The 14,245-nt window shown below is 37.7% G+C and overlaps 1 protein-coding gene across 2 annotated transcripts in view; it reads right to left on the reverse strand.

The window, feature by feature from the left end:
- Positions 1–698: 698 nt before the first annotated feature.
- The window catches only part of DKK2 (dickkopf Wnt signaling pathway inhibitor 2), a 152,514-nt gene continuing 138,967 nt past the window's right edge, over positions 699–14,245 (reverse strand). For both annotated transcript variants that reach the window (XM_021001335.2, XM_021001334.2), the window contains exons 2-4: positions 9,994–10,144; positions 6,161–6,316; positions 699–3,517 (exon numbers count right to left, since the gene is read on the reverse strand). In XM_021001335.2, the coding sequence (XP_020856994.1) occupies positions 3,267–3,517; positions 6,161–6,316; positions 9,994–10,144 (558 nt within the window). In that variant the 3' untranslated portion in view covers positions 699–3,266. The remainder of the gene's footprint in view (positions 3,518–6,160; positions 6,317–9,993; positions 10,145–14,245) is intronic.

Raw genomic sequence — 14,245 nt, forward strand, 5'->3', positions numbered from 1 at the left:
TCTCTCGTGGCCCTTTCTCAATATAGATAGCTCTAAAGGGCAATGTAGCTGTCTTCAGATGAGCACTTCTCTAGCCAGTGAGGAAGTAGCTTTCTTGTCAGCTGATTTTTTTTGTTTGTTCACTCAGCTCTCTCAAAGCTAATTTTTCTACGCCCAGTCAAATCTTCCCTTGCCATTTTGTGAAGTAACACCTTTCTTTACACAAATATGACCCTCAATTTCCTTTGCACCGCAAGCATTATACAACAACCCCCACGAGCGTGTCAACACTCTTCTCCAATTTGCCAAAGTTTATCCTAGAAAAGAAGATATTAAAGGGAATATGACAGCTGTCTTCAAATACCTGTCAGACTGCCACATAGAAGACAGGTCAGACTTCTTATCTGTGGCCGCTTGAGTGAGGCAGAGCAAGCACTGATGGGAAGAAACCAGAGGGAGACACATTTTAGCTTAGCACAATGAAGAAAATTCTTGCCATTGGCCTCTGTCCAACAGTAGAAGGGATAGCCTCAGAGGATAATAAATTCCTGGCTGTTGTGGTCATTGAAGTGAAGACGTTATGGCCATCACAGCAAACACAATAAACAGGATACCTGCACCTGTGCTGGAAGTTAGACTAAAAGACCTCCAATGTCTCAACCAGTTCTGAGATTCTTTGAAATTTCTTTCTTTAATCAAAACACATGTAAATGTGGATGTGGTATTTGAAAAAGAGAAATTTAATATATTTAATCTTATTTATACATTTCCCCTAAATTACAAAGTCAACAGGCTGCAAATATATTCTGCTACAAAGCTTTCTGTAAGAAATATCTCTATAAGAAAATACATCTCATTAAACATTCCCTGTAAATAAATTACTTCAAATAATCATTCTTGAAGGGTTAGGGTAGAGCAGACACAAGGGAAGTCATGCAGAAGCCAGCATATAAATGTAATTGATGCATAGGAAATGTTTCATGGAAATGCTGCATTTTTTCACTTCTCCAAACTCACAGAAGCCTATTTGTACACACTCGGAATCCTACTTACATAGATTGGCAGATAGTCTATAACTTTTTTTTTAATCAGACACGTGGGGAACGTTTGTAAATCTTAATCATTCTATTTAAGCGTGGGTGGGAGCTTAGATTCCCAACTGATATGCAGGCTCAGTTCCAATATATTGCGGGGAAAAAAAAAATTGAGTTTGAGTCAGCAGGTGGGGATCAGACAGTTCAGAGAGAAGTAATGAAGAGGTGACTGTGGATCTACAAAAGGGAAGGTCAAAAGCTGTTTTGTACTTCTTTTTGTACTCTAGCAATGTTTAGAATGAAATCCTAAAACAGGGAGATTTCAGAAATAAGAACATCAGTAGATTAATAATGTGGTGATTTTTACCCCTGTCCATCTCCACGGAGGATGAAAAGCACAACCTACTTATTTGATAATATAAATTGCTAGAGAGAAAAGTTGGCAAAGAAATGATAATGGTGATATCTTCCACATCAAGAAAGTTGTATTGTGCACCAGAATGTAACTCTGATGTTGTCCTTGGGGGGTTTTGACAAGGCACCACCTTGTAATAAAATTCTTTAGGTACCTTAGCAACTAAACCACTTGGGAGAGGCCTAGGATGCCTCTCCCTCCACTTATACTAAATTATACTGAGTGAAAAATACCATGGAAAATTGGCATTCTTCATCCACTTGGTTTTTCTATGTGGATAGTTAGTCCAAATGCTTCTAAGTGATTATAGATTTCGTTGAAGAGGCTTTGCAGTGAACGGGACTCGATGCAATCTACACAAGCACTAGTGAGACTCCAGTGTCTGTGTTTCACATAGGTCATATCTTCACAAAGCCTAATATTTGTGCTAAAAGAGGAAAATTAAATCAGTGACTCAGAAATTATGGTAAACAGCTTGATACTTGCCTGAATGTTTTCCCTTCCCCCCTGTATGCTTTGATATCAGGTAAAAACAGGCAAAAGCTTTTCCACTTCTTTCTATTAGAAGTGGAAAGTATGTGATAAAGGGTTGTATTGAGGAGAAACATGGATTGGGTTAAAGCTTTTAGAGGCTATGGAACTATAGAAAACAGTTGGAAGTCCTGAAAGCATAATTGGTTTTCTTTTCAATTTTACCTGTACTACGTTGCATAACTTCAGCTTTTTGCCAGTGAATATATTTATTGGTCTGAGTCTCTGGAAAATTAAAGAAGTTGATAGCTTTAAAAAGAATTATTTTCTCCTAACCTTACTACCTACCACACTGTGTGAAGAGGATGAAACCTGCGTTCTTTAGACCAGTTTTCTTTCTTTCTTTCTTTCTTTCTTTCTTTCTTTCTTTCTTTCTTTCTTTCTTTCTTTCTTTCTTTCTTTCTTTCTTTCTTTCTTTCTTTCTTTCTTTCTTCCTTCCTTCCTTCCTTCCTTCCTTCCTTCCTTCCTTCCTTCCTTCCTTTCCTTGAACATGACAGGTGTAACCTAGCCAGGAAAACGACCCATAAAATAAGAACTGAAATTAGATGTAATACAACATGATTCCTTCTAAATCAGGAGATATTAGTTCTATATAGAAGAAGAAGAAGAAGAAGAAGAAGGAGAAGAAGAAGAAGAAGGAGAAGAAGGAGGAGGAGGAGGAGAAGGAGAAGAAGAAGTTCTGCCATTTTGAAAGTGTTGATTAGAATTTTAATAGCTCTCTTTGGAATAAACTTCCTTCCATCTGACCATGTATAGCATTTTAAATGAAGTTATAGACACTAGATTGTGAATGTAATTCAGACACTGCCTGCCTTTTATATCATTTCTCTAGGTCTTCTCATTTTCTAGCATCTGGTATGATAGCAAAATGGACTTCAGGAATGGTATTTCATTCTAATCTGACTTCATATGGAAATTCAGTTTGTTCATTGTTTCAATAGCCATTAACACCCTCATGGAAACCTATCCTGTGGCACAGCCTAAATTCATGGGAAGACACATGATAAATGTCAGTAATTTCCACTTCATGCTTTTTTTAATAGCATTTTCACAAATGTTTACATTATTTACATAAACAATTTTGCATAATGGAAACACTCCAGCACTGGGCGTAGGCCAACCATTCCAAACCACTCTGGGGGACTTTGGTGGTTGATTGGTTTCTTTTCCTGTTTTGGTGATCTGTACTCTTATCACAATCCTCATTTGAGCCCTCTTGCTTCATTACCACCCTTCTTTTCCACCATGCCATAATGCATTAAATACACAAATTCACAGTCTACTAGGGATGTTTTCCTCATTTCGGGTCATATTTTCTGACACACATGGAGTCTGGCTTTGGAGGAATAGGTGGCATCTTTCCACACTTTGCAAGACAGGCCTTTGGCACAGTCACACCGCTGGAAGATCTCCAAGCCATGAGAGCCCTTCTTACGCTGCTTGGTGCACACCTCACCCTGATGTAGCACTGGTTTGCAAATCTTGGTCCAGAAGTGACGAGCACAGCAAAATCCTTCCATGCAGTCTGATGACCTTAAGCAGGGGTCCCCTTCATGTCCTGAGATAAATGAGATACATATTATTCCCTAGTTCTGGTAGCAGTTTTTTTTTTAAATCAGGCAGCATGGTACCATGGCAATAACCCTAACTCTGGAGTTTGAGGATTTGGATTTAATTTCCATCTCTGATTCTTTGCTACCCATATGATCTTGGGCAAGTCACTTAACAGCTATGAACCTCAGTTTCTTCATCTCTAAAAGGAGGAGGTTTAAATAATGGTCTTTAAAATTACTTCCAGCTCCAAACCTAGGATCCTAAAACATTAATAATTTGGAGCCCTCTTAAATATTCTTATGTACAATATTTTCCATATGAATATTGCTTGTTATTTAAATATATTTGGCATATTTTTTTCCATCTCTACTCTCGGAAATCCATCACTGTCAGCTTTTGATTATTAAAGGGCTGACAATCCTTTTTGTAAAATATTCAAGTCCCCACCTGATCCCACTCCCACTCCCACTACTTTTCCATATTGTCTTTATCCTTATCATTTCCTAATGTCAAGAATATAAAAATAGTTAAAACCCAAACCAGTCAATGTCATGCCTCATTGGAGGCTCCAAGAGAGTGAGATTGGCAAAACTTTGACATTCACGGATAATTCCAAAACCTCATTTCCACATCATTATTTCCATTATTCATATCAGCTCTGTATTTCATAAATAAGGGTGCTACCCACCCATCTTAAGAAAAAGTTGGAAATATAGGGATGAGGCCAAGGGAATTACTCAGGTCAAGAGGTGCCATCCATTTAATATAATAACTCCCATTTTTATAAAGCCTTAAAATTTCCTCAAACCAATCTTATGAAATATAGAGAATAAATATTATCATTCCCATTTCACTGATGAGAAAGTTGAAGCTCAGTTAAATTGCCATTTCCCTTGGTCGTAAAAGAAACAAATATCATATATGAGCTTTAAATCCAGGTCTCCTGACTCAGCCCTTAGTGCCCATTCATGCCACACTATAGGAAACCTTACCAGAAGTAAACTATGCGTTGTTGTCATTTCTAGGCAGTTGGGGTTAAGTAACTTGCCCAGGGTCACAGAGCTAGTAAGTGTCAAGTGTTTGGTCTGATGCTGGATTTGAACTCGGGTCCTCTCGACTTCAGGGCCGGTGCTCTATCCACTGCGCCACCTAGCTGCCCCAGAAGTAAACTATGCTATGGTGTGATTTAGGGACAATTTCCTGGTGGACTGAGAATGCTGCCGAATCTTGTCACCTAAGAATGCCACCCTACCCCGAGGAAAGGTTATAATAAATGAAAAATTGGGAAGTTACTGAAATGGAAAAAAAAACCTAGATGTTATTTAAGTGGTCCTTACTAAGCTTGAAATAAAGGAGATTTGGAGAGTAAGGATGTGATAGCCATTATTCAGCAATTTTTTGGAGAAGAGATGCTCTGTCCACGGAACATAAGCACTGATTCCCCCAGCATGACCAATTGTTAGTGCATATCATATTGCAAATGGGAAATTAATATTAATGAGATTAAAATCTTGCCTTTAAAAATATCAGATGATCTTCATAAACTATCTTCCTAAATTCTAAAAGAATACTTCTCTACAGTCCATTTTCAATTCAATTTGATGCAGCGGACATTTATTAGTCAGTCAGTCAATACACGTTTAAGAAGCGCCTCTTATGTGTCAGGCAATGTGTTAAGCAGTAAGGCTGTTTTTGTTGTTTAGTTACGTATGACTCTTTATGACCCCATTTGGGATTTTTTTTGGCAAAGATACAGGAGTGGTTTGCTGCTTCCTTCTCTGGCTTATTTTACAAATGAGGAAACTAAGGCAGACAGGGTTAAGTGACTTGCTCAGGGTCACACAGCTAGTAAGTCTCTGGGGCCATATTTGAACTCATGAGGATGAGTCTTCCTGACTCCAGGCCTGCCACTGTACCACGTAGCTACTCTAAGTACTGAGGATACACACACAAATAACTAGTTATATTTATTCACTTTACAGCAGTTAGGAGTGATAGAGGATGGGGCCTAAATCCAGAAGGCTTATCTTCCTGTTCTCCTGGTTCTGCTCACTTCACTTTGCATCAATTCATGTAAGTCTGTCCAGTTTTTTTTCTGAAATCATCCTGCTCATCATTTCTTATAGCACAATAGTATTCCATTATATTCATATACCACATATTATGTGCCTCTTGATTGACAGATGCTATATTTAAGACAACTGTCCAACATTTATAGGTTGCAGAACAGGTGCCAATCTTTATTTCTCCATTTCCACAAATGTTCAAGACATTATGTTTATCAATGGGGACATATAGAGGAAATATACTGCTTCCTTTTCATTCAATAAGCTAATAATCTATCAGGGTAAATTGGAACCTCACACAGATACAAGAAAAGGTAGAATGAGACAAGTGAAAAGAAGTCTAAACAAAGAGCTATGTGCATATTGAAGGGGATATTACTTCTGGAAGGTATGTCAGCAAGAGAAGAAAAGTCAAGTCAGTTAGACCTTGAGGGGTTTCTACAGATACTAATCAGGGGCCTGGTAGGGGAAGGAATCTTGCCCCGACCTATGAGACTATTGTTTATTTATTTGGCTGACCTACAAAAGAACCAACAAAGAAAGAAACAAACAAAAACACATAGCAACTTTTGTAATCCAACCTTTTATGTGTGACAGCTTAGAATGTGGTCTTCCCAGATTCTGCCAACCCAAGTCATGGTGTGAGTAGTGACCATGACTACGATCTCTGTGTCGAGTGCCATCCAGTGCTGGGATGTGAGGAGTTAATATACTTTCCGTGACTGGAATACAGATGCCTGGAAAGGATGATGGAAGATGTTAGGTTAATTCATCTGTACACACTAGTGGTTTTCCATTTCTTTATTCAGTCATGCAATATAAAAAACAGGAAAACATTGATAAATGACATTCTTCAGCAATCATCCAATCAACAAGCACTTATTAAGCACCTGCCATTTGCCAAGCAGTGTGCTTTAAGAAAGAAAGGAAGGAAGGAATGAAGGAAGGAATGAAGGAAAGAAAGAGAAAGAAAGAAAGAAAGTAGAAGAAGAAAGAAGAAAGAAAGAAAAAAGAGAAAGAAAGAAGAAAAAGAAGAAGAAAGAAAGAAAGAAGAAAGGAAAGGAAGATAAGAAAAGAAAGAGGAAGGAAGGAAGGAAAGAAGAAAGGAAGGAAAGGAGAAAGAAGGAAAGAAAGAAAAAAGAGAAGGAAGAAGGAAGAAAGAAAAAGAAAGAAAGGAAGGAAGGAAGGAAGGAAGGAAGGAAAGGAAGGAAAGAAAGGAAAGAAAGAAAAGAAAGAAAGGAAAGAAAGAAGAAAGAAAAGAAAGAAGAAAGAAGGAAGGGAAGGAAGGAAGGAAGGGAAGGAAGGAAAGGAAGGAAGGAAGGAAGGAAAGAAAGAGAAAGAAAGAAAAGAAAGAGAAGAAAAGAAAGAAAGAAAGGAAAGAAAGAAGGAAGAAGAAGAAGGAAGGAAAGAAAGAAAAGAAAGAAAGAAAGAAAGAAAAGAAAGAAAAGAAAGAAAGAAAGAAAGAAAGAAAAAGAGAAGGAGAAGGAAAGAAAGAAAGAAAAGAAAAAAAAAAGAGATAAAGAAAAAGAAAGAAGAAAGAAAGAAAGAAAGAAAGAAAGAAAGAAAGAAGGAAAGGAAGGAAGGAAGGAAGGAAGAAAGGAAAAGAAAAGAAAAGAAAAGAAAAGAAAAGAAAAGAAAGACAGAAAGAGAGAGAAGGATGAAGAAAGGAGGGAAGGAAGTAACGAGGAAGGGAAGGAAGGAAGGCAGGAAGGAAGGAAGGAAGGAAGGAAGGAAGGAAGGAAGGAAGGAAGGAAGGAAGAAGGGAGGGAGGGAGGGAGGGAGGAAAAAACAAAGGAAGAAAAGCCTTGCCAGACAGTTTCATTCCAAATTTGGCCAATTCTCTATCTTTCTCAAACAATGTAAGCCTAGTCTGTGGTGTGTTGTAGAGTGGAATGAGCTGTCTCTGGCGTCAGAAGATCCCACTTTCAAAGCTTACTACCCATGTGTTTGACAAATCATTTAACTTCTCTGAGTCTCATTTTCCTCATCTGTCAAACAAGAAGGGTTGGGTTAGATGGTCTCTGGGGTCCCTTCTAGCTCTCCCATCCCATGTCACTTCTCAAACATCAATGCATATATTAACAACTTTGTGAAGAGTGTGTGCATCTTCTTCATATTGCCCATAGGTACCAGTAGAACAAATCATCCCAGATCCCAGGAACAGCTGTGGTATAGGGCTATATATAAATTTGTTCGTCTGTGTATGTCTTTGGTTACTTTCCAAAGCCAAGGATGAATAGTTTATATGCTATTGGTTTGTATTCTCTGTGATTCCTTCCCACTCCTTTCAACAGACTAGATTATCACAAAGGACTGTGTAGAGGAATTCATTGAGATCCATGGACATGAGCGTAGTGAGGTTCAAATGAGAAAATGAACATCAAGCACTTTGTAAACCTTCAAGAGCTATATAAATGGTAGTTGTCTGTATTATTAATATCAATTTTATTTATTAATATTAATATTATTGTAAGCCTAAAATCAGCAGGCTTGCAGTGTGGTGATAACTTATACTCTGAGCCTTATCCTGTACTCTTGCTGAGCTCAAGCAATGCTTATAGAGCAATACAGGAGTATTCTGGCACATGTTAACTACTAATAGGTGGTTGGGGGTTGGGGGCAGGGCAGAGGGTAGGGACACAAACCTTTCACTTTAAGCTGCATTGTGAACACTTACTTAAGTCTAAGCAATCAACAAAATGATAAATTGAACCCTGTTCTATGAGAGATGGTTTCTGAGGTGTCCATTCTCACACTGAAAGTTTACTAATCTCTGGCTCCATCACATCCCTGTGCAAACAGTTACAGAGCTGGGTCGTGGGTCCTTCTTTTTCCAGATCCAAATACCCTTCCTGTGGAAGTCGACAGCACTGAGAAGTGAGTGGTTTTGATCTCAGATACCTAGATCAAAGTATAAACAGAGAAGAATCCTAGGATTATAGATTTAGAAATGGAATTGGATGTTCAGGGTAATTTACTATAATCTTCTTATTTTATACATGAAGACACTAAGGAATGACTTGCCCAACATCATGGAGCTAGGAAGTGGAGGAATGAGGATTCCATGACTTCTGACTCAAGATCCAGAGCTCTTTCCACTACTCTAGCCACCATGATAATAGCTCTTATTTATACAGCACTGCGAAGTTTGTGAAGCTGTATAAACGATCTCATCGGTTCTTACTTACTCTGTTTCATTTATAAATATTCTTAATCTTAGAACAATCTCTGTTTTTTGATTCCTTTCCACATATAAGTTGTTATTTAGGCCTTTTTAATGGAAAAGCACATTTAGCTGTGCATATGAAATGAATCATTAGAAGCTCAGCATGAAGGGGACAGAATAAGCATTTTTTTTTTGGTGAGGCAAGCAGGGTTAAGTGACATGCCCAGGGTCATACAGCTAGTTAGTATCTGAGGCCAAATTTAAACTCTGGTCTTTCCAACACTCTATCCACTACATCTACTCAATAGGCACAATGTGGTGTATAGCACAAGTAATAATGTCCAAGAAAGGCAACTTGGGGGTAAATTTTTTCTTAATCTTACAAACTAGGCAGCTAATTGGCACTGAGGACAGATAAGAGTGTTGTACTTGGGAGTGAGGAAAACCTGAGCTCCAATCCTGCCTCAGACACTAGCTATGTGTGACTCTGGGTACATCCGTTAATTCAGGCTAGGTTTTCGTATCTGTTAAATGGAAATAATAACAACACCTACCTTGTAGAGTTGTGAGATTCAAATGAGATAACTTATATTAAGTGTTTTGCAAACCTTAGATATACACACCCACTCACCCACCCAGCCATACACACACAAAGCTTTAATGAAGCTTTAAGCTAAGTGAAAAGTAGCATCTATAGCTAGCTAGCTAGTAAGCTATAAAGATAGAAATAGACAGAGAGACATATATAATGAAATATATGTAGTTATAGTTATATAGTTATATATACACATATATGTAGTTAGTTATATATACACACATACATATATAGTTATATATACACATCATATAGTTACATGTATGGTTATATATACATATATAGTTATAAATTATCAATAAGTATATATTGAGAGGTATATTGATATAACATTAACATTTATGGGGATAATTATTTATTATATCTTATACATGCCTTAATGCATATACCTTATATACATCTTATATGCTATTTATAATATGTTGTATATGTTATATGTAATATATAAAAGTATAATAACATTATGATATATTCCACATATACATATACTAGTAATTACTTCTCACATGATATTTCCCCCATCACCGCACTTCTGACCAAAAGCAGGAATCGCCCAAACTTTAAATTCATGACTCCTCAGTAATAAAGTAAGTCAATCTTTGGGACATGTGGAAAGAGAAGAGGTGCACTAGGAGAAAAGCCCTTTTCTGTACCATTGTTGCAGCGGGTGCCAGGACAGCACATGCCCTCTCGATGACAGCGTTTCTTTTTCCTCCGGCACACTACGCAGGCTGAAGAACCCTGGTGGGGACTGTTGCAGTATCTTCCGACTTCACATTCCTTATCACTGCTACAAGGGTAGGCCTGTCAACAATTAAAAAAAAAATTATGGTCAGATTATAAAAATACATCTGAGGAAGAAATAAAATCACAGAGTCAAATAAATAACCCAAATATTTCACAATTCAATCTAGAAAAATGAAGTTAATATGGTATTAAATATATCTCTCATTCAGTACTAATCACTCTGTGAAACCTTAATATTAATTGTTGATACTGGGGCTGATTGTTTCAATGAAGAAGGTTGAAAAAAATCTTCCATTTCTAGGAACTTTATTATGTGACTTAGAAAGGCTATTGAGCAGTGAATAAGTTCTAGTGAACTTTAACAAAATGGCAGCTGTGGCCAGGAACTGAATCATCATTGATTTATTACATAAATTTTGAGGTCTTCTCAGCCCCTAGTGTGGCTTCATCTATTTGATTGTATTATGATGAGAATTGACTGAAAATCCATCCCACTGGGATAGGGCCAAAACAAAACAAAAGGAATGACTGATATCTCCTTTTTGGAACAAGAATGGGTCACCAATCACATCTTGCACAGGAGAAGCAAACAAGAGCTTCTCTGAGAAGCCCGCTGGCCGAGGTGTGGTTGGGCTGGAAAGCAAAAGACAGTTGAATAGAGTCGGAGTGTAAGATTGATTTAAAGGAGCAGAACTGGGAATAGACAAATGGAGCTACCTTTCAAATTAAATCATCATGTTGTTTATTAGACAAAAAATAGGTTCATTCAACAATTTGACCATTTATTGCATCCACACAAGGTGAGACCCATCCTATAGCTTAAGTTACCTTTGAGTAACTCGGTCAACAAGCATTTAATGCCTGAATAGGCATTGTCCTGAGAATTGGATATACAAAGTAAGCCAAAGAACTAACTAACTAAATGAATGAATGAATGAATAAACAAATCAATTAACAAATACATGAATGAAGAAATAAATGAGTGAATGAATGAATGAACAAATGAATGAATGAATGAATGAATGAATGAAGAGTTGGATTACTGCAAAAATGACTTCTGAGCTCATATTCAATGGACCAGTTAAGTTTGCATGCCACCAGAAAAAAGAAAGTTTTGTAGTTTCTTACATTATAATAAAATGCAAAAGCCTATATAACCCTAACTCTTTCTTATTGCATCCCATTCTCCCTCTAAGGTTCATTGAAGTCAGGATTCATAGCACTTGAGAAATTCCTTATTACTTTAATCTCTGCTAGTTAGAACAAAATTAATTCTTTAGAATATAATATTTTCTATCCTGAATTGAATTACATATTAAGACATATTTCTAATCATATTAATTTCAATAAGTCACTTCACCTCTCTGCACTCCAATTTCCTCATTTGAAAATTAAGGAGTTAGAATGATGTCTGAGGTCTGCTATCCTCTAATGAAATTATTTTTCATGCGTTGCTTGAGGTAGCATCAGCAGAGATTCTGAAGATCAAAGATTGGAGTCCCATTTCTGTCACTCTTTAACTGTGTGACCTTGACTTCAACTGTATCCCCTGTAAAAGGTAGGTGACACCTGTACTGACTATCTCCCAGGACTCTGGTAATCAATCACTGGGCTGAAAAAATAGAATGATTGTAAAGGGCTTGCTGCCGGTATATGATATAACAAATTTGAGCTTTTGTTCATTTGTCTTAGAATCGCATTTCATGTCATATTTGATATTCCCTTGCTTTCTCAGATTTATCACTTCCTTCTTCTTTTCTATATCTTCCTCTTCCCCGCCCCTTGTTCGTCTTCCTCCCCTCACCCCCAGGATGAACATAGATGCACCTAATATTCAAGGCAGTCAGTAGCTTTTGTTGTCTTTGGTTTTCAAAGTAATCACTTGAAGACACCATTGATGAATGAGATTCAGAAATAGAATTCTGCACTTTGGGAGAAATCATCTTGGAGCATCATTATAATTGACTTCTTCCCTTTACCCCCACACACCACCAGCTTACCCCAAAGAATGAACCCAAGAACACATGGTGATTTCTAATAGTGAGTGTTTTTTTAAACATTGTACAGTGATAACTTCTGATGAGTACTTTATGATTTGAAGAGTAGTGACCCATAAAGATGGGCTTGCAATTCATCTTTCCAGCCAGTAACTCTGTCATGGAGGATTGGGGAAATCTTCTTGAGGTTTCTGACCATCTAGCAAGCTTCTTTTTTTCAGAATATAAAACAAAAGTGCCCCTCCTCCCTCAACCCTCTCTCCTTCTTCCTCCTTGCCCCAAACTCAGCTATTCCCCAAGTACTTAACTCCTTTGGAAATAGAATTCACATGTTTCTGATTCATTTACACTTAATTTGTTAAATTGTTGTTTTGCAAGAGACATTTGATGTCTCATACAACTTTTTGATGCCTCACTTCCCCCCTTAAAAATAGGGCACATCCTTCCAAAGGAAAACAAACACAATTACCCTCTCCTTTTAAAAAGAGACTATAGTCATTGAAGAAACAGCATCATTTCCAAAGATTTTGAACTTAGTCCAACACTTGTGTCCCTATTTTCTTTTAGATGGATGTATAAAACCTCCAATACTTTAGATGTCTATGGTTAATGTTTTTTTTTTTAAATCAGGGTGGATGATCCTTTGCTGATGCAGACAAAAATCTCTCTTTGTCTTTGCAGAGGATAGACTTTTAGGGCTAGAATTGATCCCAGAGGCCATCTCGATTAAGAATCATAGCATTGCATTCGAAAAGACTCCTGTCCTGACCTGTCCTGTCCTGTCCTGTCCTGTCCTGTCTTCTTCTCCCCTCCTCAGATAGTTGATATGAATCTTTTATGAGAACATAAGTAGATAATACCGTATTTAGAATTTAAACCCAAGTATTCTGCTATTCAGAACTTTTTTATTTGGATGATTTTATCCTCAACATTCTCTACTAAATCCTCTTCTGAAATATCATCATGGCAAGGAGATAATCCAGGTCCTTGAATACTCTGCTCTTGATCATGAATTCTAGCAGGTGCTAATCAAAACATAAACTCATAATCTGATAAGTGGAAGGGACCTCAGTGGTGAAATAGTCCAGTCCATAAATGAAAGGAATGTCTATTATAATACAGATGCTGACAAATCGTTGTCCAGCATCTGCTTGAGGGTGAATTATCTCTTGAGGTTCATAGATTTTGGAGTTGGAAGAGAACTCAGAAGTTATCAAATCCAAACCCCTCATTTTTAACAAATGGGGAAACTGAGGCCATGAGAGTTTAAGGACTTGCCCAAGGTCACATAGGCAATGAAGAGCAGAACTGGAATTTGAATTCAGTTCCTCTGGCTCAAAATCCCATGCTGTTTCCACTATATACTATATACTACTTATGGATGTTCTTAATTGTTAGGAATTTTTTTTTCTGACATCAAGCCTAAAATGGGCATTGTTACAACTACAGCCTATGGCTTCTAGTTCTTTTCTCCGGGAGCAAAAAGAACCAATCAAATCCATCCTCTGCACAACAATCCTTCATGTACTTGGACCACTTTGAAAGGTTTCAAGTACAGGCCGGACAATGGGCGATGCATGTACAGCCAAAGACTGGCCTGTCCAGGTGTGGAGAAACTCAGCACCAAGGTGACCACAAGTTGAGTAATATCTCAGCTACAGTACATTCAAAATGTTATACTGATTATAATCCCAATGTCGTGGTCAATAGCCCAGGCCTACTTGAAGTTCTATAACCAACTCCCATCTCTGAGAGACCCTCTGTGCTGGCTACCATGCCTGCATCTTCACCTCCAACTCCTAGTTTTCTTCACTTCCTTCAAGGTCTAACTCAAAGCCCACCTTCAACAAGAGGTCTTTTCTGGTCCCTACCATCCACTCCAACAGATAATAATAACCTTCCCCTTTCAGACTACCTTAGGCTTACTTGGTATAAGTATACTAGAGCAGTTAGCTAGTATGGTAGATAGAGGGCTGGGCCTGGAATAAGGAAGAAATCAGTTCAAATCCAGCCTCAGACACTTCCTAGCTATGTGACAATGGGTAAGTCATTTAACCTCAGTTTCATCAACTGTAAAATGGGGATAATAATAGCACCTACTTCCCAGGGTTGTTGTGAGGGTCAAATGACATAATAATTGTATGTGTACAGTGCCTGGTAC

This window comes from Phascolarctos cinereus, unplaced genomic scaffold (genome assembly GCF_003287225.1).
Source record: "Phascolarctos cinereus isolate Bilbo 61053 unplaced genomic scaffold, phaCin_HiC Scaffold_9;HRSCAF=440, whole genome shotgun sequence".
Classification (NCBI taxonomy): domain Eukaryota; kingdom Metazoa; phylum Chordata; class Mammalia; order Diprotodontia; family Phascolarctidae; genus Phascolarctos; species Phascolarctos cinereus.